General features: G+C 47.8%; 1 protein-coding gene across 1 annotated transcript in view; it reads left to right on the top strand.

Annotated features, from left to right (window-relative positions):
* Positions 1–25,591, top strand: part of VPS8 (VPS8 subunit of CORVET complex) — a 1,789,524-nt gene that overhangs the window by 760,094 nt on the left and 1,003,839 nt on the right. The window contains exon 24 of the mRNA XM_085648738.1: positions 8,201–8,243. Within this exon, the coding sequence (XP_085504864.1) occupies positions 8,201–8,243 (43 nt within the window). The remainder of the gene's footprint in view (positions 1–8,200; positions 8,244–25,591) is intronic.

Raw genomic sequence — 25,591 nt, 5'->3', positions numbered from 1 at the left:
GAGTTGCTGTATGGGTGAGTGTGTGCTTGTGTCAGGGACTATATAAGTGAGTGGGTATGTGTTAGTATCTGTGTAAATATGTGAGTTGGTCTGTGTATAAGTGTATAGGTCAGTAAGTGACTGTGTGATTGACTCTATGGATGAGTGAGTAGGTGTGTGAGTAGCTCTATGGGAGACTGAGAGTGGGTGAGTAGCTGCATGGGTGTACATATCGGGCTGTATTAGTGAGTGAGTGGGTATATGAGCGGCTGTATGGGTGACTGAGTGGATGCGTGTGTAAACCTATCAATCAGTGAATGGGTGTGTACGTACTGGTATGGTTGACTCAATGGTTTTAAGAATGGTAGTCTGGAAGTTGGAGAGGGTGAATGAAACGTTATATTGGGGTGTGAGTGGGTGTGTGAGAGATTCTGTGGATGATGTCATCAGTGATGTCATTTGAGATTTCATCAGTGATGTCACTGACCATGTCATGAGTGATGTAATCTATGCGGTCATAAGCAGTGCATTGTGGGGGCGCGAGTTATAGTTAGCTCAGCTAACGATAACTGATGAATTTCTCTGGTTTTGTACGAGTGAAATGTCAGCATAACTAAACCGTAATTTATAAGGTTTTTCAAATTCTATTTCCCAACTATAACGTCCTACGATTTTTATTGAATTTTTAAATTGTATTTTCTATCTAAAATGGCTCTATGAGAGGAATTTTTATAAGCTTGTATTTTTTCTGTGGATTATTGAACGTTGTTTGTTTTTCTTAAAAAAAATTATATTCACGACATCGCGATCCTCACAGACATGTCGCAAAAATGGAAGACAAAAGCAGACATTAAATGAACACCAACACATCCAAAAATAATACGTAAAAAAATCCATTCTGAACATTACCCTACATATATTACTATGTACATACTTCTTTAAAAACATGTTAAAACTCATGTTTTTGTACTAAGTTTCTTTAAAATCCATCTTTCTGACCGATTTTCTGTTTTTGCGGTTATTTGGGACGTCGCAATGGTGTTGTTAACCGCGACGATCACGCCTTTTCCATAAAGTGTAAAACACATATAGCCACACATACTACAGTATTTTACAGACTAGGGTTCTCTTACAGTATTCTCTAAAGTCATGTTTTAGTAGAGAGTTTCTATAAAAAGTATCCCTAAAACCAATTTTGACTGTTCGCAGTGACTCCAGAGACCACGATGACGTCAGCAGTCGTGATCCCTGCAGACACGTTGCGAAAACAGGAAAAAAAAGCAGACGTTCAATGACCACCAACACATACAAAAATAATATGTAAACAAATACGTTCTGAACATAGCCCTACACATATTAAATACATACTTCTTTCAAAGTTTAACCTCATATTATTGAACCAAGTTTCTTTCAGACCATTTTCTGCATTTGCGGTTATTCAGGATGTCGCCATTAAACGCATAGGTTGCGCCTTTTCCATAAAGTGAAAACACATCTATGCACACACATTACAGTATTTTACACCTGGCGCCTTTATTACTATACACTTCAGACTCATGTTTTTCTAGTGTATTTCTAGAACAACCATCTCTGAAACCTATTTTTCATTTTCGCGGTGAGGCCGGAGATCACGAAGACATTGGTCGCCGCAAACCTCGCAGTTACAACACGAAAGAGGAAAGCAAAAGCACAAATTCAATAGCCACCACCACATAAAAAAATTATAACAATATAATTAATTCTAACCATCACAGATAACTCACTATACAAATAATTCTATAAAAACACTTAATAACATCTCAATATCTCTATAACAGTGCATATTAATGATTCACTAATATATTTTTTATATTTTCACCAATATTCGCGGTGATGTTAATAGTCACAATGTCCCCGCGATTATACCTGGGGCAAGCGCTGGTGGTCGTAACGAATATCACACGCGATTTAAAAAATCTATTTTGGACACATAACTTGTCACTATCAGCCCCATTGCTCAAATGTTAGCTTTTTCAGAAATGTTCAGCCCCGGGGACCATTCCTTGGCAATAAAATGGCAGCTGGAACTTTCTGTTCAGGTTCCGCCCTGCCAATCATCGCATTCCTGTTTGAACGTGCATTCACGATTAATCACGAAACGACCGAGAAATATCCGCGTCCAGCGATATCACAATAATTTAATCTTACATATCTCAACAACTGCTGGACAGATTCACACCAAATAAGCATAAGGCACTTTCTTGAACCAACATCTACCTCCCTGCCAAATTTGGTGTAAGTTCGTTCAGCGATTCGGGCTGTAGCTGTGGCTAAAGGTTCCTATGGGAATTAACATTACAAACATACCCTTATTTCGCACCCCAAATTCTCGGTCCCCACTGAACGTATCACTCCTAAACGTTTCATGACAATCAGAAACTACCTTGACACTTTCTTTGGAAAATTTCATGAAGATTTGTCAAACGACACCAAAGTTATACGCAAGTCAAAAAATGCTTTTCCTATGGAAACTAGGTCCTAACTTTAACTACGTACAAGCAAAAACAACTGTAGGGAATATATATATCAGATCCCACAGTTTATCAAGCTTCATTGGACAGGAAGATAAACAAATGTCAGACCAGAGGACAAGTCGGAAGCGCTGTTCCCCTCAAGCAAGCCTGCAGGCAGGGAGAAAGTCAGGATTCAAAGGCAGTTCCCTTCACCTTATGCAAGCCTGAGCTCAGAGGGGATGGACAAAATAGATGCTGGTAAATCAACAATCTCAGAATGCCTCTAGGGGCTGTTAATTTATTCGCCGGTGTCCTCAACAGGGAAGCTCCACTCTCCGGAGCTTCCTGTGACCCTCAAGGGCCTCTCCGTGGCCCCACAGCTGGTCCCTGACATTTTATCCTGTCCGCGGGAGCAACGGCTGGGGGAGGTTGGAGGGGGGAGGCCTTTCTCATCCTGTGCCGGGAGCACTGCGCTGTGCCATTATTTGCGGTTATTTACTCCTGGATGGGGAACCACGTAACCCCGCCAGGTCCCACGTGTTGCACTATCACATGTAGGACGGGCGAACACCTTCAAGTCATATCTCTAGGCCAGTCCGCGGAAGGAAATCATGGTATGTCTGGTGGCAGCAGGCTCCTCCAAGAACAGTCATGTCCCACAAAAGACCCTTCTAGTAACCGCGGCCGAAACATATGGATGGCCGCACCCCGGTGTCGAACTGTTCCTCAGGGTGACTCACTGAATGGAGCAGTGGCCATCTTGAAAATGCTAGGCACCTTTGAGGGCTGGCATGCCTCCAAAGTTCCTCACCTGCTTTGCACCTGGTCAAAGAAGAAAACAGGGTCCCTGACTGGCATTGCAAGAACGGTGAGCAAATCTAGAGTTCAGAATATTCCCAAACGTGGAATATTTGCAGAAAACTCTGGCCCGGGGTACAGAAAGAAGAGTATGCGACCGGGTTCGCGCTTTGGCCTCGCCTGATTTTGGTTGCTTTGACAAATTGAAGTCAAGCAGTGGATTTATCTCCCTAAGCTTCTTTCTTTTTTTGGCTGTTGAAGTGTTTGCAAATATTTATGACTGTGGCCTATCCTGCTTGATCTGTTTGTCTGCACCCTTTTATAATCTAATAAATTCCTAAATGTGGATTTAAATATGCATGCAGTTGTGTCAAAAGCCTCTTACAACTTGATAGAGACCTGGGTTTGAGTACACTCAGATTCAGAGTCTGACTAATTTGTTAATGATTACCAATTAAATATTTGTTGCTTAACTTCAGTAAAACCTATGTAATCGTTGAAAGCAGCAATGATGAGCTCTGCAAACCCGAATTCTCTCCGGATTTCATTGTAGCCTGTGTCCAAGTATTGCCTTTAAAAATGCCTTCAGTTTTCAGTGGAACTAGCTCTTTCACATACCCCGTCGCTGATAGTTGTGCCAATTTCTTGTTTGCAATTCAATAAGAAAATTCTAATTTTTCTTTCCAAATATGCAAATCAAAATGTTCTTTATGAATCTGGCTTACAAATGCAGCTTATTAGGCCATAGAAGCAGATTCCGAAAGCTCATATTTGGCTTCTTCTGACAGTGAATTTGCTGGATGCATATTTGCCATCTTTTGCCTATTGACCAACATACATGTTTCAGAGAACTGCACATTGCTCGTTTGGCCGGACACAGCAATTCCGCTGTCTGATCCATTGAGAGTGGGGTCTCCTTTAATAGCACTAAGCTAATGCATGTCCCATCCTGGGTTCACTCTCTGGAACTCCATTTCCATTTCCCTCTATCTTCAATAAGTATTACTTATCTTCGCGAATGAGGATCCATTCTCAGGGCAGTCGGTTTTCTGAGAGTGAGATTATTAGTATTTAAAGCCTTGTTCGTGTGCAGGTCAAATATACTATGCAAAACAATATGTGCAGTTTGTTGTTTTTTTTTTTTTAATAATTTTTATTGGCATTTGCAGAAAGACACAATGGCTTCCACAGTATTTTGATACAAACATCTATCCTCTTGCCAACGATAACAGCCAGTCAGTTGGTCACAAGAAATCCTCATCCCCGGTGTCCCCATTAAGCAAGGTCTCCGAGGACCAACACCCTTCCTCTGGCCTGAAAATAAATCAATTACATTTTTCCGCTGCTGGCACCAATACATACTTTAACGTGTTTCTGCTGACATGCTATTGCTATATGTACCAGGATCTCCTAGGTCATGCATGTGTGTCTCCTTTCTGATATTTCCAGGGATGGGGCTCGGCCTATTCCAATGCTTGGTGATGTTTCTTTTTGGGACAAGTATACTAACCCCCAACAATGGCAATTGTTTGCGGTTTTAGGTCAGTAGCTATTATTATGTGCAACAATGCAAGTTTCGGGGCTTCCGCTTCAGCCCTAAAGCAATAGCCACTTTTCCAAAAAGTCCTTATTTTGCAACTGTATGTATTTTTGCAATTGTATGTATGAGGTTCCTGTCAGGCCTAAAAGGGTAGTAATGTGACCAAATCTCCTGAGTCTTGCATTGGTGAGGTGTTTGTGATGTAAACTATTCAATTGCATCGTACTGGTAAAACTGGTTCATGTGAGGTCATTCTTGCATACTGCCATTCGTCATCTGTCACATTCCCAATGTCCCTCTATCATACCCGTTTCAGCCTGTCAAAGGAATCTGGGGTGTTAATCACCAATCGGCGATATATTTGAGATTTTTTATGCTCCCTTAAGTCCCACTCCACTAATGTAGACCCCCAATGGTTTGACCTCAGGGAGTTCAGTTAAATTATCCATATTTGCTGTGATTGCATAACACAGTTGGGAGTACCAGAAAAATCGTCTCATTTAGAGGTTATTCTTCTGGATATTCGCAGAAAAGCAAAGGACACTTCTAGACAGCTCATCTCCCAGTCTGGATATTCTGGTGGTCTCCTATCACAGTAGTCTCGCAGTTTCAAACCTCCTTCCACACCACGAAGGAGTCTCTTCAGTTAATGAATTCCTCCATCTCAAGTCCTTCAGAGTCTCATGCTGTATTTTGAACACTGTCTTAGTAGCAGGTGGGGTGAGGGGACCTGTACTTATCCCTGTAATATAAGTGCAGCAAGTCTCTTTCAAACCCCATTTGTTGTTTGCAAGTGCGAGGTCAAACTCTGTATCATACCACCACACGTTAAGCATTACCAAATGCGCTGTAGTATGAGATGATATCTTCTGCTCCGAATCTACTTCATATTGGGACTTAAAACACTTCGCCAGAGCTATTCTGAGAGTCCCTTGATTCGTCCGCAAACATATTAACAAGGAGGTTAGTCAAATGGCTATTTTTCAGCATGTGATAGCATTTTCTGTGGTCATATGTAACCCCAGGTATTTAACCCCATCCTTGTTGATCAGTAGACCCTGTGTCCATCTAAAGTAGATGGGGGTTGTATGCAGAGTGACAATAACCTCTTTCTAGCTGTTTTCTATGCCCTGGCATTCTTCATCCTGCCTGTTTGAAATGCGTTGCTTTGCATACCTGCCTTTCTGTCCACTAAGCTTCCTTATTATTCCTCTCGTTGGCTCTTTCAATTTCATTTCCTGGCTACGGATTGTGAACTTGGTATTCTTTGTTTGATTAATTCTTAAAATGGACCGGTAACCTCTGTTATGTGATCTGTACCTGCTAACCAGATACACACCATACTTCCATTCAATATCACATGAAGAGCCTACTGGTTCTTCTCAAGATGACTGTCCAGGATAAATGCCCTTACTAATCCTGTTCTTGTCTCTGTGTCCTGTGGGTTTCTCCACAAATCTCGTTTGGATAAAACTACTATGAGGGTTTTACTATCTACTGCTAACTGCATGGAAAACGCTCACAAGAGTAGGAAAATGTTGCCTGCTTTTAACCCATAGTGTTTCTGAACGCTAATCAAGGTGGGTTAATGTTATGAATGTTTTGCTGATGATGCAGGAAATTGAGCTACTTTGCTTGTGATTTAATTTTGTATCACTTGCTAAGCACCTACCAAAAATGTAATTGTTTAATGGTGCTACTGGCCTGATAAAATATAGCATCAAGTAGAGAGCATGAATTAAAGATTTTTAGAAGATTATGAACGACCATTAAGGTAGAGGCATTACCCACATATCTATTTATCGCTATATCTTCCCCTTAAACTATTCAATTGAAAGTATGCCATGGTTACAAAGCAAACCCTAGAAGCAACTAACGTTAATCAATTAGTTGTCCAACAGTCACTCCCTCCGATACCATGGCCTACACCCAATGCCCTGATCAGAGGACTGTGCGCAGCATTATTCCATGCACAACAGTCAGTGAGCACAGAGTATAACCTTACAGTGCACCCTGTGGTGCCTTTGAATTCTTTGCTCACGACCTTAAGGCGTACCTAGAGAGCGCTGACTACGAGGTTTAACGTTTCACTACACCCCGTGCACAGCCACCTTGACTTTAGTGCCAGTTCTGAAATGGTACAAAATACCCGCGAAATGTGTGCAGGGGTGAGAGGTAAGATGAAAAAGGAGGTGGCATGAGGTGCGCAAGCTTGAGGGATATTGTCATGTGAGGTACGGCCAATGCCAGTAATGCTATAGTCTGCCAAAACATGCATTATTTATTAAAACTTTGACAGTCTGCCTCCAACGAAATTGACAGTAAGGAACAAAAAAATAACAATGAAACTTCTGCTTTCAAACGAAGTTTGTTAAACTAGCTTAAGTTTTAAGGCACTTGCTGCAGAAATCTATGTATCTGCAGCAATGTTGCGGTATACTAATACGAAGGTAACAAAGGTATTTAATGTGTGTGTTAACTTAGAGGTAATATGCTTGCGCAGACCTTGGTGTATAATATGCAGTTGTGAGATTTATATTGTATGCAGGATAGCTCTGAGGGTGTAAATTAGTTTATTGTACAGATTAATCTATAACTACACCCTCCAGATACAACACTCCTTTGTCTCCTGGCCTTGTCAAAGAACCATGAAGGAATACATCGGTGCTCCTTCACTCAACGATCTGGGAAGGTTGTGATGTAAACCATTCAACTCTGACAGTATAGGGCATAGAACTCACCCCACATTTACTTTTTACTTGGGAAAAGGGGAAAAAGTAAATACTATTTTCCCACCTTCACACAATTTTGTGGTACATTAGGTACATTCCAGGTTAGGGTACACTGTACTCTACAGGGTGGTGCGGGTTGGGAGGAGACTAGGGGCGTGCCGAATATTGAGGACCTTTGCAGAGGGCTTCACATTCTGTAGCTTGAGGTCTCTACATAACTCTGTTCACGTCCCGAGATAAGGCATATTTTCAGGGTTCTTCAAGTAAGGTAAGCTTAGGGATAATTAAATGGATTCATTTGTTTTCCCCTTGTTCCATTTTATGAGCTCCACGCTTAAACCGATTACAAAATATTTTGCTCATCACTGACCTAAACTTTTACTGTGTCTGTTGACTCATTTTGTGATATATGTTCCCGCTTACATTCGGTGTTTTGCTGCTCTGATCAGGGCTGTAAGCCACTGGGTATAAAACCTTATTGAAAATGAAATGTCACCGCACTCATTGCCGTTTTTTCACAGCTTGTTTAATGTCACTTTTTCTGATCCCCATGTGGAAATTACATTTTTTAATCTCTGATTTGTACACAGAATATGCTTGATTACCATTACAGATTTTCAGTATAACTGTCATACTGTTTTCTTAATTGATTTTTCTAGATGAACATGTTGTCATGGGAAACAAGCTCCTTGTATACATTAGGTAAGATTACTTCCACATATGCCTGCTCTGAAACTGTTTTTTCCTACACTGTTTAGTTGTACTTTTTGTTCGGTGGCTAGAGCACGGTTGTTTCAGAATAAAAACTAACGTATCCCTTCGATCTGCTGTCTTCATGAATTACTTATTGTGCGAGGCTGTAAGGAGCCAGTGATGGGGGAGTTGAGAAAGTAGTAATTGGGTTACACCTGGCTGGATGTCCACCATTTAGTCAGAGGCCACCATAAGCCTCGCTGTGGGATAAGGCCCCGAGCTTCATAGGGGCTGCCGCAGCAAAAGTGGCAGGTGGTGTGCCGGGGAGGAGGGCTCTAGTCTCCGCGTACTTTGCAGGGAGCCCTCACCTCACGTTTTCGTTACTCCCCAGCCTTTGGACCAATAGGGTAAGGGAAATGTGGCCCAGGATTTCCAAGGACAATTCCTAAATGGTAAGAGCAAATTAATCCAATTTAAAGGCAAATAACGCATGCAAACCGCAGGAAAGCCAGTACATTGCTGTGTGTATATGTATCTCAAAATGCCAGGTTTTCCATAATGGGATCTTCATTAAAACGAACTACCTCTGCATATACACAGTACATATAGAGTATCTCGGGAACCCTTTTTGTATCAGTGGAACAATACTTGAAAATAAATCCTTACGTAAAGGCATATTTTACTTTTCATGAACTATATATATATATATATGTACATTTGTATCTATCTATACACACGTGTGTGTGTGTATATAAATATAAATGTGTGTGTGTGTAATGCACAAGTTTAAGTTTTTACTGTGTCGTTCTAGTTAGGTCAGACTTTAAATAGGAAGAGTATTTTTTGTTTTGCTAAGAACTTTAACACTGCTTGCTTAATCTTCACAAAACCATTTTAAAAAAGTTCAGACACCTCAGCTCCTTCCATGAAATTTCCATAGGGATTGAGAGTGCTACAACCAGAACCGCTTTTTGACCTGGCAAAATAAACCTTTTGCAAGGCTTAAACCTTCTTTACCTGAAAGAAACACATTTGTGATAGATTCCTTACCTTAGAATTATCCCCAGTTGTCAGACTGGATCCGGAAAGTTTTCATCAGCAATACCCCTGCGCGTCAGTAGTAGTCATCGATCGGCTCCACGTACATCGCTGGAGTCGTAGTCTCCGAGATGACGTCGCTGGAGCTTCTTAGTCGCGCTCACGTGCGCTGACGTCAGTTCTTTCTTTTTCCCCGCCAGCAAGCGTAGATCCGGAGAGAGCGGTACCCCCAGTCAATTCTTTTTTTGAACTTTTTGTCTCTGTTTTTTGAGTCTTTGACTCCTGGTGTATAGGGATGCCCGGTTTTAAGTCTTGCGCGGCTTGTCCCCGCACGATGTCGGAGACATACCCACACCGTGAGTGTCTCTACTGCCTGGGGCGCGACCACGACTCCGAATGCCAGGCAATGGCTCAGAAACGTTTGTGGGAGCGGACCCGAAAGTTGCTACAGGCCCGGGAGTCGGCTCCGCGCCGCTCAAGGTCCCGGTCCCGTGGCAGGTTTAGGGACCGGTCGCGAAGCCACCACCACCACCATCGTTCGACAATGTCTTCGCACTTGGAGTCTTTGCCTTCCCCTAGTCTGTCGCGTGACATGGCTAAGGGTGCGGGTGGTGCCACCCCCGCGGCTCTGGTGGAGCCTACGCAGTTGCCGACGGCCTACCCGCCCTTTCCGGGTCCGTCGACGACTCTGGCCCAGCTGCAAGACTTTCTGTCAGCCATGGCTCGCCTATTTGGCCCGTCGATGTGGGAAGGTGGAATCTGACTACATGGTTGCCCCCTCTTTTTTCCTGGTGTTTTGATGGTTTTTGACTTAATTTGGCTGGGAACCTGCTAATCAGGTCCCCAACCTATCTGCTTTCTCTTACAAATAAATTCCTAGTACCTTAGGTACACAAAAGATTGGATTCTGGGGTGCCCTTATAAGTCCGTAGTATATGGTATACTATGTACCCAGGGCATAGGTACCCCAGAGGTCTACCATGGGCTGAAGCATGTATTGTGCCACCCCTAGAAAGCCCTTCACAATGACACCACAGGTCTGCTACTGCAGCCTGGGCAAGGTGGTGCATGCACCCCTTATTGTGGAATAGGTTCACTATACCTCACCTATCACTGCACATAGTAACCTATCAGTCACCCCTATGGCAGACCTTATCAATCCTGAAGGCAGGTTGCTTGGTTATATGTGAGAGGGTGCCCATGCATGAGCTGAGCCCCTCAAAAGCCTTCAGAATCTCTTCTCCGGGGTTGTCAGTGGTACAGCCTGACCATATACTCTTAAGTGCATTATATCTAAAACGGTTAATGCTAACTTTGGACTGGCTGCACGGAAACATGTCGTGTTTGGTGTCAAACACCTTGGAGTCATACCCCCACATCAATTTCTGATATAAGAATATGATCCCACCCTTCTAGTGGGAGAGACATGGCAGTACTGGTATATCCGGTAGAAACTTAACAGAGCCCTGGAATCACAAAATGGATGCTGCAGCCACAGACACAGGTCTTGGCTCCTGCTGCTGACTGAAACTCTGGCAGGGGAGGCACGGAGAATAGGTTTCCTGTCACAGGGAGGTGTAACCACCTCCCAGACAGGCTTATGTGTATTGGGGCTGGGTGGGAGCACTCTCAGAGTGCTTTGAAGTCCTGCACTGGGGGCACATTTGGTGTCCCTGTGCATAGTCCAACTCAAACCGGTTCAGGGGCTTTCAGCTCCTGCTCTGGCGCGAAACTGGACAAAGGAAATTGGTGTAGCCACCCCTCTTTCCAAACCCTCCCATAGGTGGGTCCCCAGAGTTAGTCCAACCTTGGGTATTTGTAAGGAACCTCTGTAGCCAGAACTTTAGATATCCCTGAACGAAACTCTGAAGCTGAATCCTGGAACTTCGACGCTCTATTAAAGACTAGAGGACTGAAGAAATCTCCCTTGGGGTCAAGGAGTGACTCCCCTGCTTGGCAGGCACCAACGAAGCAATTTTGCCGGTTTGCATCTCCGAAGCTCCCGCCGGACTCCAAAGTATTTGCAGCCCAGGAAGAGTATTTCCAGACATCTCAGATGCCGATCCGAGTCCCCAGAAAAGCTGAGACCCGCAGCCCTCATGAGTAGCGTGGAACCGGAACTCCTGGTCACCGTGCACTTATGCAAGTGCATTGACTTCTCGACGTCTCGTGAAGTCGTGCTTGAGGTTACTTGTAGCCCCCCCCTCCAGCACAGAATCCACCGAAGATTGGTCGGCCTATTCACCCGAATGATCCGGGGGCCGCCATTTTGTGTTTCCTCTCGTGGCTCCTTCGTGATACCTGGTCCGTCGACTAGTGGGTCCCCTGTAAAGGCAACTTTGATTTTCCTTGGGCTTCCCTGGTTGAGCCAGACGTGCCCTGACTCCCTACCAAGTGGTGAGTCCCTCAAACCTTGCTGGTCTGCACCGAAGCATCTTTCTCCTTTGTGTGTGGGTTGCTGTTGCCAAGGCTTGTTGTGTCCAATCCGGCACCGACGCTGCAGCACTCGACATCCTTCGTGGGACAGCTCGAATCCAGCTCTTGGTTGTCCTTGACGCCTCCTGGTCCTCGTGGCTGAAGAGTCAAGCTTCACCTGAAATCACCCGACATCGGTGGACATCCGCCTGTCGTCCTCCTGGTCACTGGCTAGTGACCCACATTCTGTCTCCTCTGCTTTCAGGTTCTTCTCGACTTTGATCCAGGCTTGGATCTCTTCTGACACTTCGCATCTTCCCGGTAGCAGCACTTCTTTGCCAGCTCACATTGATATCGACGACGCGACCTCACACCATTTGACACCTATGCACCTGGCTTGCCTGGGTGAGGTAACTCAAGTACTCGGGTGCTCCTGTGGGGGTTGACATAGAACTTCATAAGTCCCAAAGGGTTTGGTCCTGACTCGTTTCTAAGTGTCCCTAATCTTTAAAAATCTAATACTGCACACGTGTCACTACCTTGGGTGGTTCCTTGGGGTCCCAGCATTTCTACAGGCTCTAGGCCTTGTGTCTAGCTAAGTCGTGGTCCTTATACCACTATTTTAGTATTTGGTTTGGCTCGCCCCTGGGGCCTGACGTGTATGTGTGCTATTCTACTGTAATATTTGAAGTGTAACTTATGTGTTTTGACCTCTAGCCTCATAAAGAGTCTAGTTGGGTGTGTTTAGAAATAAATACATATATTTTATATATATACCTGGTGTGGTTGCCTTTCATTTAGCCATTCAACAGATTAAAGAATGGTAAAACAAGCTGCTTTACATTCCTTCAAGACTGCTCTCCATAGCTGCCACTAGGATAGCTTTCAATAAAGGTTGTCTTTAACCTATCCTCAATAAGGGGTTGTTTGGACTGGTACAGGGTGCCCACTATAATTAGTGGACAGCATATACCAGGCCAACTTCTCACAGTCTGGCCCGCGGGTCGGAATGGGGGTCCACGCTCCTCTTCGTCGCAGACTCCGGCCCCGACGTCGTCGACGACTCCGGTCTCAACGCCGCAAGACCCCCATGGATCCATGCCTGGATCCCAGCCGATGTCGGGTGGCCTCATTCGACCCCCACCGACATCGACGTCTACGGCACCGCCACCAGCGTTGGCCAGCCCCCTGGCCGACGCCGTCCCCGGCTTCCACCCAGACATGGAGACGGTGCCGGACCGGTGTCGATCGACGCTGATGGGTAATTTCTATCCCTTTCTCCATCCGCCTTCCTCCTTTCCGCCTACCCGGCAACTTGGGGAGGACTGGGAGGGTTCTGAAGACCCTCTCGCAGCCCAATGTGAGTTAGACCCGGACTGGGAAGAGGATTTGGGGACGCAGGTAAGCTGGATTTTACTCCAGAATCTGGTGCACTGTCTCCTTCTTCCGTGGCTACGGAGGAGGGCGATGCATATTCTGTGGTGTTGCATAAGGCAGCCGAGGCTCTCCACCTCGAGCTCCCTACGGTGGCTGTCAGGACTAACCTCCTGAAAGAAGTGCTTCAGCCGGCGTCTTTCTCTACGGAGCGGGTACGACCGTTCAAAGATTCACTTTCAGACGTCCTTTTGGACACCTGGTCCAGGCCCAACACAGGGGCTCCTGTGGATAGGAACGTGGCCCGACGCCATCGCCCGGCCCCGGGCGACCCCATTTTCCTCTCCCAACACCCTATTGCTGAGAGTTTGGTTGTCCAAGCTTCTGCATCTCCAAGCGCATTCCCTTCCGCACCACCAGACAGGGAATCCAAGAACGTAGAGCAGTTTGGGAAGAAAATGTTCACATCTGCCAGTTCAGGGCTGCGGTCTGTGAACACCGCATGCCTCTTGGGCCGTTATTCCCACTCTGTGTAGGTTACGGTTGCGAAGGTGCTGCCCCAGTGTCCGGAGGAGGCCCGGACGGTGCTCATCCAAGCTATAGCGGAGGGTAGAGACGCAGCCAAGTTCACAATTCGTTGTGGCCTTGATGCCGCCGACTCGCTGGGCAGAGCGATTTCCACGACAGTGGCGCTACGCCGCCATGCCTGGCTGAGGACAACTGGCTTTTCCGGGAATGTCCAGAACATACTGATGAACATGCCCTTTGATGGCACTCGTCTTTTTGGCGACAAGGCAGATACTGCGTTGGAGCGTTTTAAGGACTCGCGGGCTACGGCCAAGTCCTTAGGCCTTTCGGCCACGCGCACTTCTTCTGCTTTTCGCTCCTTTCATGGCTAAGGAAGGGGCGCCCAAACACGTTCGTTTCAGAGCCACAGGCCTGCACAGCAACAGTCTCAGTGCAGCCGCAGGTGGGTCACGGGGCCAGCGGGAGGGTCACTCCACCACCTCCCCTGCCTCCAAACCTTCCTAGTCCGGTGTTGCAGGCCCACCAAACGACAGTGGGTGGCAGGATTCACCATCGCCTCCCCCACTTTCGCACGATCACTTGGGACAGGTGGGTTTTACAGATATAGTCCGAAGGGGCTACTCCCTCCCCTTCGAGACTACCCCTCCAGCCATGCCACCTCAGTATCACCGCATGTCTGGAGATCACTTGGCACTTCTCCAGCAGGACGTTGCGGCCCTCTTGGCCAAGGGGGCCATCGAGCACGTGTTGACTCAGAAGTGGGGCGTGGCTGTTACTCCCTTCGGGGTTATCCTCCAGAGTAGGGAGTCCGGAACATTCTGGCTATGATTCTGATCTTTCGGCCCTTGTCCTAGGTGTCGGTCAGGATGACCTTGATGCTGTTGGGCCTCATGGCCTCCTGCATCCTGCTGACCAATCATGGCAGATGGCATATACGGGCTCTGCAGTGGGACCTCCAGTGGGCGCAGCATCAAGGGGACCTGTCCGAGTACGTCCAGATCTCGGAGGGCACTGCACAACAGTTTCAGTGGTGGCTAACGAACCAACATTGGGTCAGTGGCAGATCCCTTTCCCTTCCCCAACTGGAGCACACAGTGGTGACGGATGTGTCCCTCCTGGGACTGGGCGGCCATATGAGAGAGGCGGAGATTAGAGGCCTCTCGTCTCCGGTGGAGTCCAGGCTCCATATCAACTTTCTGGAGCGCCGGGCAATCCTACTTGCACAGAAGGCATTCCTTTCCTCTGTCATGGGAGGGGTAGTGCAGGTGTTCACGGACAACACCACCGCCATTTGTTATTACAACAAACAAGGCGGGTGGGGTCGTGGACCCTATGTCAGGAGGCTCTGCGTCTCTGGACATCGCTGGAACGTCAAGGCATTTCCTTGACGGTTCAACACGTGGCAGGGTCTTTGAACGCAAGGGCAGACAAACTCAGCCACAGGTGCATGATGGATCACAAATGCCGTTTTCACTCGTAGGTGGCGCAAGGTCTCTTTCAACAGTGGGGAGAGCCTTGGTTAGATCTATTCGCCACCGAACCTGTCCAGCCTCCACCTACATGCGTGGATTTTGAGCGGCGACTGTTGATTCCATATGACTTGCCTCCTGAAGTCTGTGATATCATTCTGGCTGCCAGGTGTCCCTCCACTAAATCAGTATACGCCTGCAGGTGGAACAAATTTGTGGCATGGTGCACAGCGAAGGCTGTGGATCGCCAGTCTGCCCCTCTCTCAGAAGTCCTTTTATTCCTTCTTTCTCTGGCCCAGCAGGGCTCCTCTCTGGGCACTATTAAGGGCTACCTTTCTGCAATTTCGGCCTTTCTCAGGCTCCCTGTCCAGCCCTCTCTTTTCAAGTCCCCTGTTGTAAATAGATTTCTCAAAGGCATTACACACCTTTTCCTCCCTATTCAGTTTGTAATGCCGCAGTGGGACTCTAATCTGGTTCTTACTTATTTGATGTGCGCTCCTTTTGAGCCGCTTCACAACTGTCCTCTTCGTTTACTAACTTTGAAGACTGCTTTCCTGATTGCCATCACCTCCGCTAGGCGTGTGAGTGAGCTCCAGGCTCTTTCCTGTAAGCCACCCTTTCTGTCGGTTCATCCGGATAAGGTTGTGCTTCGAACTTGTCCTTCCTTCTTGCCAAAGGTTGTCACTGCCTTCCACATCGGGCAAACTATCACCTTGCCCACTTTCTTTCCGCCTCCGCACCCTTCTAGAGAGGAATAGACTCCACCGTCTGGACCCAAAACGTGCACTTTCATTTTACCTCAATCGCACACAACAGTTCCGGGTGGATGACCAGCTCTTTGTTGGCTACGTAGGTGCCAAGAAAGGCCGGGCTGTACACAAGAGGACTATCTTCCGCTGGGTCGTCTTGTGTATCAAGGTCTGTTATTCTTTGACTAAAAAGGAACCTCCGGTGGTGTTGCACGCCCATTCTACCAGGGCCACAGCAGCTACTACTGCATTGGGACGTGGTGTACCCCTGCAAGACATCTGTCAGGCAGCCACGTCAGCCTTGCTGCACACTTTTACTAAGCATTATTGCCTTGACAGTCAAGTCCAGAGAGACTGCTTCTTTAGCCGTACTGTTCTCCATGACTTTCTGGTGTGATCTTGGTTTGCAGACCCACCACCTGGGTTGATATTGCTGGGGTATCTATTCTAAGGTAAGGAATCTATCACTAACGTGTTTCTTTCAGATGAACAAGTTACTTACCTTTGGTAACGATATATCTGTAAGAAACATTAGTTAGTGATAGATTCCTTATCACCCCACCCATCCTTCCCGTTCTCCGAACTGATTTCTAGGGTTAAGGTCATCCCTTTCATCGCCCTAGTTTCAATGCACCAGTGGCCAGTATCTTGCAGGGCTCTGCGTTCCTGGTGCCGAAAGTCGTGTACAGAACTGACATCAGCGCGCGTGGGCGCGTCTAAGTAGCTCCAGCGCCGTCATCTCGGCGACTACGATGCCAGCGATGTACGCAGAGCCGCACGACGACGCCTACCGACATGCAGGGTTACTGCTGACGAAAACTTTCCGGATCCAGTCTGATCCTTGCGGGTAATTCTAAGGTAAGTAATCTATCACTAACTAGTGTTCCTTACAGATATATCGTTCCCGAAGGTAAGTAACTTGTTCTTTAATCCATATGTCACCCACTGGTAGATCATAAACAGCCCTTAAAGCAGGGTGCATTGTATTTAAAAAGTTAAACATGTACCTTTAAGTTTTTCATGTCCTGGTAGTGAAAAACTCCTAAATAGTTTTTTCACTATTGCAAGGCTGCATGCCCATTAGGTTTCGTTATTACAGTTAGTAAGTGATAACTTTTTATTTTTAGCATGTATTAAAGTCATGTTTGGTCTTTGAGGAATTGTAACTTAAAACCCTTTTTATATTAAAGTTGGATTTTAAGTAACATTTCTGAAAATTCAGCTTTTACAAAGTTGGCATTTTCTTGTCCTAACCACTTAGTGTCTACAGCCTGTTCCTGGGTCACATGTTTATGTATAATTGGCTGTGGGCTTTGTGTATTCCTCCCAGACAGCACCACAAAAGAGTCTGGGTGGAGACAGGATTAGCCATCCTGGCTAAATGGGGCGGCGTAGCTGTCCCCTACCACATTTGCACTTCCAAGTCACTGGACCAGTTTTCACACAAAGGATTTCACACTAGCCTATTGTGCCCCCAGACAGACTGGAACCAGAGGAGAGAGGCTGGAAATGTGAGGCTCCTCTAGAGGAGGAAACTGCAGAAGCTTCTCCCACTTCAAAGTGGGCAACAGGTACAAAAAGGGGACTGTCAGACCAACTTTTTATTACACTCCTGGACCTGTGGATACTACAGAAGAAGGGCGCCCTGCTGCATGACTGCTTGAGGCCTGCCCTGATTGCTGGGAAAGAAGACTGGACCTGCACCCTGCATTCGATGATGAAGTGACTCCGAGGGTCAGCTCACTGACCTGTTCAGAGCTACAGGGGCATAACAAGCTCCAGAAGCTTCTCTGTATCTGCCCAGCCAACCTGCTGCCTGAAACTGCAACTGAAACGTTCTGAGCCCTGCTGACCTCCCCCTGGATTGAGTTGCTGATCCCCTAGAGGTGCACCTCAGGTCCTGGACCCTTGGTGTGGAATTATTTAAGTCCCTCCTTGAAGAAAAGGAGAAATGCTGAAGGTTTGGGCACTTTGCGACAAAAAACTCCAAGGTGGCCGAACTCAGCCATAATTGCCTCATGGATCACTAACAGCATGCACATCCGGAAGTGGAGCAAGGTCTGGGGAGAACCTGGGTTAGATCTATTTGCCACCACAGAGAATACTCAATGTCAGAACTCCTACACGTTGGAGTTTCCAAGGCAGCTCTTGCTCAGAGACGTATTTCATCTCGAGTTGGGCTCAGGACCCCTGTTCGCCTTTCCGGGCATACCACTCCTACCCAGCTGTGGTCCGTGCAGGTAAGAGCGGTGGAGCCACATTGGGGAGGGGGGTATTTCGAGGGAAGATGCAGAGGGAAAATTAATTATTTATTGAATTTTACCTTGGCATTGTCCTTCGAAATCCCCTCCGCGCGGCCCCACCACTGTTACCTGCACGGGCCACGGCTGCTCCTACCTTGAGTTCTGAAGAACATCAGGAAGAATTGGCCCCAGTACATATGTGGAGCTCGGGCTGCGATGGCTCCTCCCAGACGATGTGCGCTCACCTCAGTTCGTGATGGAGCGAGCCCATTGGGTACCGGCTCGTCGGCTGCCCCCAGGAGCCAGACCCGACCACTACTCTTCAAACTCCTCCACTACAGAGACAGGCACACAATACTAAGGGAAACTCGCAAGCTCACTGAAATACAAGTGCAAAACCAGCAGGTGGTGATGTTTCTGGATTACATAATGCAAGTCCAAAGAAGATATGGTTCCCATCTAGAAGTTAAGCGCCAGCTGCGTTCGCTAGATATGATACTCTCATGTTCCCCGCAAGACTACAAATTAGGTAGCAATACCTGACATGGAGCAAAGAAGAATATAACGCCAGGAGGCTCTCCATGTGGCAGTGACCATCCACACCCACTCCTCGATCTCCGAGCCTGAGACACACACATCTCGCTCCCACAGCCTAGCTTGATCATCACAGGCGAGATCCAAAGATCACGATTCCCTCAAGCTGCCAAACATTACACCGAAAACGTCCGACGAGATAATTTGAACACTGGACAAATGCTTGATGGTGTGTATCCTTTTACTGGCAATTACTTCTACAGGTTTCCATTCACACATCGCAACTCAATAGATACACGCCCTGACACGCAGCGCGACTAACGTACACAGAAGAGAACATACACACCCAGTTCAAAACAACCCCCCTCCGTCTCCTCAGTCGCAATGGTGACTGAACACTACGCACACACAGCACAACGAGAAGGGACACACCACATTTATTTTTTCCCAGTAACCATCTGGGCGCAATCCACGGTGCCTCATTACACAGCATACAACCCTGTAGTTAAACATGTCATACACGCTAGTTGCCACTGTTTGGCCTCATAGTTTGAACGAGCATAGAGTACGAGCTCACTCTCATGATGTTATGTGCAACTCTGTTGCACCTTTAACCCCTTTTCAGTTAACCCCACCCTTAGAAGATCTGACTGGCACCCCGGCAGTTGCTGACAACTCCAACCCCCCTTACGCAGAGGACTACACAGTGCACTTATAGCGCAGACCAACACTGTAACAATGAATGTGAGGGGCATGCACACGCCAGCTTGTAGATACTCTGTATATGCATACCTACAGCGCAGACACACACACAGGTTTTCTGCAGGAAACGCACTTTACCCAGGTTGAGGCAGACCCCCTCTGCAGGCGATGGAGGGGACGCGTGTATAGCACAAATTACTCTTCTCATGCACTGGGAGCTCTAATATGGATAAAGGCCGGCATCCCCCACACAGTAGAAGAGGTGGTCACCGACCCCGTAGGAAGATATGTTTTTGTGAAAGGCAAACTAAATGGGCAGCTGCTGCTTATGGGCTCTGTATATGCGCCAAATCTAGACCAGGCCGCATTTCTTTGAAAACTCACAGGAGTACTCGTTGTATGAAGCAGACTCCCCTGCCACATAGGAGGAGACTTTAACGCAGTTCTGGACATTGACTTAGATAGATCGTACCCACCCCTAACGCGTACAGCGGCGATCTCTAATGTTCAAACTCTGTTGGAATGGCTCACAAATTGGGCACTAATAGATATCTGGCGCTCACTTAATCTCACGGCACGCATATACTCCTTTTATTCCCCTGTCCACGATCTACATGTGAGACTCAATCGCATCATAGGGTCACCTGCTGTCCTCCCACTCATTAAACACAGAGAGTACCTGGGGTGAACACACTCGGTACACACAGCGAAAAAGGGGGAGAAGGACACAGCCCTACCTCATCCTCCTCAAACACGATAGAAAACACAAAAGGAGGTAAAGCGAATGTTAGTCGTCCTATTTACGTTTATAAAATGTAGTTTAGGAAGGAGCACAAAAACTTTGTGAAAAACTGCCCTCACCCACAACAAGTTGTGGCATGCTTCCTCATAGGGCTGCTACTAACGCCTCTGCGCAGCCAACGCTAGAGACGGAGCAATAGGGAGGGGTAGACAATACAAACAATAAGAAAAAAGGAAAAGACGAGGATCCTACAAAAGTGCAGACACATAATGGATTAAAACTGACTATGAGATACCTTAATAATAATTTTATTCCTCGATTCCCTAGTCAGATCTAAAAAAGGGTATAGAGATACCCTTGGATGGTGGTGGTGTTAGTAGCAGTCCTATGATGAAGCATGCCACAAATTGTGGTAGAGGAGGTACTACCGCTGACACAGAGAGTCATTGCATGCTGAAAAATCACCTCACAGCAACCTGACATCTCCAATGAGGTGTCCAGTTCATGACCAAGACTGGCTCCTTCACTCTGGCAATGGTGTTGGATCGTCCCTTGGGCGGATTCTTGGCTCTACACCTACACACACTCTAGGTACACTTAGAGTAGGGTTGGTAAAATAGGAATACACTAGATGACTGCCTTGTTTACATGCCTGCATTTATCCAATTGTTTAGCACTATGGTAGAATTATATCTTCTATTTACACTTTTGGTGCTTGTAATCATGTTTATCTGCATCTGTCTTCTAATCATTGCAGCACATGTATTTTATGCAAGAATAACATTGGCTCAATAAATATAATTGAAAACGTCCCACTGTGTATTCTCTGTATATTTCTTTGAAAAAAGTGAGCACGAGTGACTGAGCAAAACATTCATTACTGTTAACATGATTCCTGAGGAATCCGGGTTTTCACGTTCTATGGTTGCCAGGAACCATCATCATCATCATATATAACTTTATTTCGATCACAAAGATCTTAAAAAGTACACAGCACAATAAAACCATTTTTAAAAGAGCCCATGACTACCATAACATACTGTTTGAGAGTTAAACACCACGTTCGTTGTTGGCGTCGTGATCGCCGGAATGACTTTGCGGTATCTACCTAGATGCCGCCCCTGAGCGCTGACTTCCGATTTTTCTTTTTTCGCGCCAGCCAGCGCAGATCCGGAGAGAGGGATGCACTTAGTCTTTTTTGACTAGAGTTTTTTCGAGTCGTTCGACTTCTGGTGCAAGGGATGTCAAACTGACAGACCCGACCGGATTCAAACCTTGTGACTCCTGTCACAAGTTGATGTCGGTCACAAACCCACATCTCGTGTGCCTCTGGTGCCTGGAGACGACCACAACCCAAAGTCGTGCTCTGACTGTCGGGCCATGAACCCGAAGTCTTTGCTCTAGCAGTCCCGAAAGCTTCTTGAGGCCCGGCAGTCAGCTCTGTGCCGCTGCAGGTCCCGGTCGAGAGGGAGGTCGCGGGACCGGTCGCGAAGTCACCACCATCACTCCTCTTCGAAGTCTTCGTGTAAGGGGAAGACGAAGCACAAGAAGAAGGCGCAGAGCGACAGTGCCGGCGTCGACCCCGGCCTCCCCCTTGACATGGACACGGAGCGGTACTGGTGCCGACCGGTACTTTTGTACCTCTGTTCTATCCTGGCGTTCTTTATCACCCTGAGTGGCAGCCAGAAGAGGGTGAGGAGGACAGCTTGAAGAGCCGGACTGAAGAGAGGAACTGGGTGAGGCCAGTGGTCTGGATACATCCCAAGACCTTGGTATGCTCTCTCCCCTACTGTGGCTACGGAGGAGGGAGCCTCCTACGCTTTGGTGTTGCGTAGGGCGGCTGAGGCCTTGGGCCTTGAGCTACCTACAGTGGCAGTCAGGACTAACCTCCCAACTGAGGTGCTTCAACCAGCAGCAGCCTCTTCGGAGCCCCTGCTTCAATTCAAAGAGGCCCTCACAGACATCCTTCTGGGCACCTGGTCCAAGCCTAGCAGAGGGGCTCCTGTGGATAGGATGATTGCCTGACACTACAACCCGGCCCTGGGGGACTCCATTTTCCTGTCCCAACACCCTACCCCTGAGAGCTTGGTGGTTCAAGCCTCAACGTCCAAAGGCGCGTTCCCTTCCGCTCCATCAGATAGGGAATCCAAGACCTGGATCATCTTGGGAAGAAGATGTTTTTTTACGCCAGCTTAGGACTGCGGTCTGTGAACACCGCATGTCTCTTGGGCCTTTACACCCACTTTGTGTGGGACACGGTTGCGCAGGTGCTGCCACAATGCCTGGAAAAGGCCCGGGCCGTGCTCTCCCGTGCGGTCGCAGAAGGGAGGGATGCAGCAAAATTCGCCATTTGCTGTGGGCTGGACACTGCTGACTCGCTATGCAGGGCTATTTCAACCTCAGGAGTCCTGAGACGCGACGCCTGGCTGAGGTCCACTGGCTTCTTGGGCGACATCCAGTCGACTCTTTTGGACATGCCCTTTGATGGCCGTCGCTTGTTTGGCGACAAGTGGGATAATGTGCTGACGCGCTTCAAGGACTCTAGGGCTTCGGCCAGATCCTGCCACCTCTCGCCCCACGCAGTCTGCTTTTCGCTCCTTTTGTGGCTACGGAAGGAGTGCCCCACCACATTCTGCCCAGAGCCACAGGCCCACGCAAGCTGCCTAGCCTCTGCGGGGCCAGGGACGTGGGACCCACTACCGTGGGTCTGGGTGCAGGCGCACCGGCCAATCCACCAGTGCCCCATCTGCAGCAGCCACCAAACCTTCCAAGTCTGACCTTTCAGGGCCACCAGTTGCCAGTGGGCGGCAGGATCCGCTATCACCTCCCCCACTGGCACAACATCATGTCGGACAGGTGGGTTTTGCAGATAGTCCGAAGGGGCAACTCCCTCCCCTTCGAGACTACCGCTCCCTCCATGCCACCTACACTCCATCGCATGTCGAAGGATCATTTGGCCCTTCTCTGTCAGGAAGTTGTGTCTCTCTTGACCAATGGAGCCATCGAGCAAGTCCCTATGCCAGAAGTAGGTTGTGGCTGCTACTTCCACTACTTTCTGGTGCCCAAGAAGGACAAAGGCCTGTGTCCTGTCTTAGACCTCCGGGACGTCAACCGCTTCCTCCGGAAGGAAGAGTTCAAAATGTTAACATTGCCAAAGGTCCTGTCTGCTTTCGACGCTGGAGACTGGATGGTCGCTTTGGACTTACAGGATGCTTATTTCACATCCTCGCCCTGCCAGCCCACAGGCGTTACCTACGGTTCACGGTAGGCCATAAGCATTTTCAGTTTACCGTGCTCCCCTTTGGCCTTACCAGCGGCCCTCGGGTGTTCAGGAAAGTGATGGCGGTGGTATCAGCTCATATGCGCAGATCAGGGGTTCCAGTCTTCCCCTATCTCGATGACTGGTTGTTGAAGGCGAGCTCGACCCAGGCTGTCGTCGCCCACCTCCAGACTATGGCTGACTTCCTGCATTCGCTGGGGTTCACAGTCAACGTGCCGAAGTTGCACCTGCACCCTTCTCAGAAGCTCTTTTCATTGGTGCGGTTCTGGACACAGCACAGTTTTGGGCCTATTATCCGGAACAGCAAGTCCAGGATATTCGGGCTATGATACTGATGTTCCAGCCTCTTTCCAGGATTTTGGAGAGAATGACCATGAGGCTGCTGGGCCTCATGGCCTACTGCATCCTGCTGGTGGATCATGCCAGATGGCATATGTGGGCTGTGCAGTGGGACCTGAAGTTCCAATGGGTACAGCATCAGGGGAATCTGTCTGATGTCCAGATCTCGGTAGAGACTGCACACCATTTGCGGTGGTGGCTCACGAATCAGGAATGGGTCAATAGCAGATCCCTCTCCCTTCCCCAACCAGATTTCACAATTTTGATAGATGCGCCACTCATGAGATGGGGTGGCCACATGGTAGAGGCGGAGATCAGAGGCCTCTGGTCTCTAGCGGAGTCCGGGCTCCACATCAACCTTCTGGAGCTTCGGGCAATTTGTCTAGCACTGAAGGCATTCCTTCCTTCTGTCAAAGGAAGAGTAGTGCAGGTGTTCATGGACAACACTTCCACCATGTGGTATTACAACAAACAGGGCGGAGTAGAGTTGTGGACCCTCTGTCAGGAGGCCCTTCGTCTCTGGAAGTGGCTGGAAAATCAGGGCGTGTCCTTGGTGGTTCAACACCTGGCAGGTTCCCAGAACGCCAGGGCGGACGAACTCAGCCCCGGTGCTTGATGGATCAGGAATGGCGTCTTTACTCAGAGGTGCTGCAAGGTCTCTTTTAGCAGTGGGGAGAGCCTTGGTTAGATCTATTCGCCACCGAAGAGAACGCGCAATGTCAGCAGTTCTGCACATTGGAATTTCCAAGACGCTTTTCGTCATGAGTGGAGTTGCGATCTTCTATACACTTCTCCGCCTATACCACTTATGCCCAGAGTGCTGAAGAAGATCAAGCGCGACCGGGCCCAGGTAGTTCTTGTGGCTCCGGACTGGGCAGAGAGAGTCTGGCATACCAAGCTCTTGAAGATGTCCTTCGATCCTCCAATAAGACTGCCCCTTCGGGAGGATCTTCTGTAGCCGCAGCAGGGGACGGTCCTCCACCTAAACCTCTCTAGCCTCCACCTCCTTGCGTGGAGATTGAGCGTGACAGTTGACAGCCTTCGACCTTCCTCCTGAAGTCTGTAATGTTATCTTGGCAGATAGGTGTCACTCTACTAAAACAGTATACACCTATAGATCGAACACACTTGTGACATGGTTCGCCTTCCTGATCAACCTTCTCTTTTCAAGTCCCGTATTGTAAATCGCTTCCTTAAGGGCATTAGTCACCTGTTTCCTCCTATTCCATTCGTAATCCCCCAGTGGGACTTGAACCTTGCTCTGACTTACCTTATGTGCACTCCTTTCGAGCCGGTACATAATTGTCCTCTCAGACTCTTGACCCTAAAAACTGCTTTTCTGGTTGCTTTCAACTCTGCTCGCAGGGTTAGTGATCTTCAGGCTCTTTCTTCTAAACCTCCTTTCCTTACTCTTCATCCGGACAAGGTTGTCCTTCGAACTAGACCTTGTTTTCTTCCCAAATGGGTTACCTCTTCCATATAGGACAGACTATCACTTGGCCCACCTTCCTTTCGCCCCCGCATCTTTCTAAAGAGGAGGAGAGGCTCCACTGTCTGGATCCAAAACTTGTGCTCTCATTTTATCTTGATCGCACAAAAGAATTCCGGGTGGATGATTAGCTCTGTGTTGGCCATGTGGGCGCCAAGAAATGTTGAGCCGCGCAAAAACGAACCATCTCTCAATGGGTCGTTTAAAATTTTGTTATTCCTTGGAGAAAAAAGGAACCTCCAGTTGGGTTTCATCATCAGCTGGCTATCATCCCCAAAGGAGAGAGCCTGAAACCCACAATTTCTAGTCAGCTCCCCATAAAATTAAACATGCATATTAAATAAGATTGTGGGGGGCCTGGACTTGAGGGACCCCACGACATACCATGATTTCTTTAAAACAGATGAGAGGTAGGGAGTTGTACTTGGCATTGGTTTGGAAGGAAAGATTGATAC

Source organism: Triturus cristatus, chromosome 3_2, assembly GCF_964204655.1.
Source record: "Triturus cristatus chromosome 3_2, aTriCri1.1, whole genome shotgun sequence".
Lineage (NCBI taxonomy): Eukaryota > Metazoa > Chordata > Amphibia > Caudata > Salamandridae > Triturus > Triturus cristatus.
The sequence above is the reverse complement of the archived record's forward strand: the minus strand, read 5'-3'. Positions and strand labels throughout refer to the sequence as shown.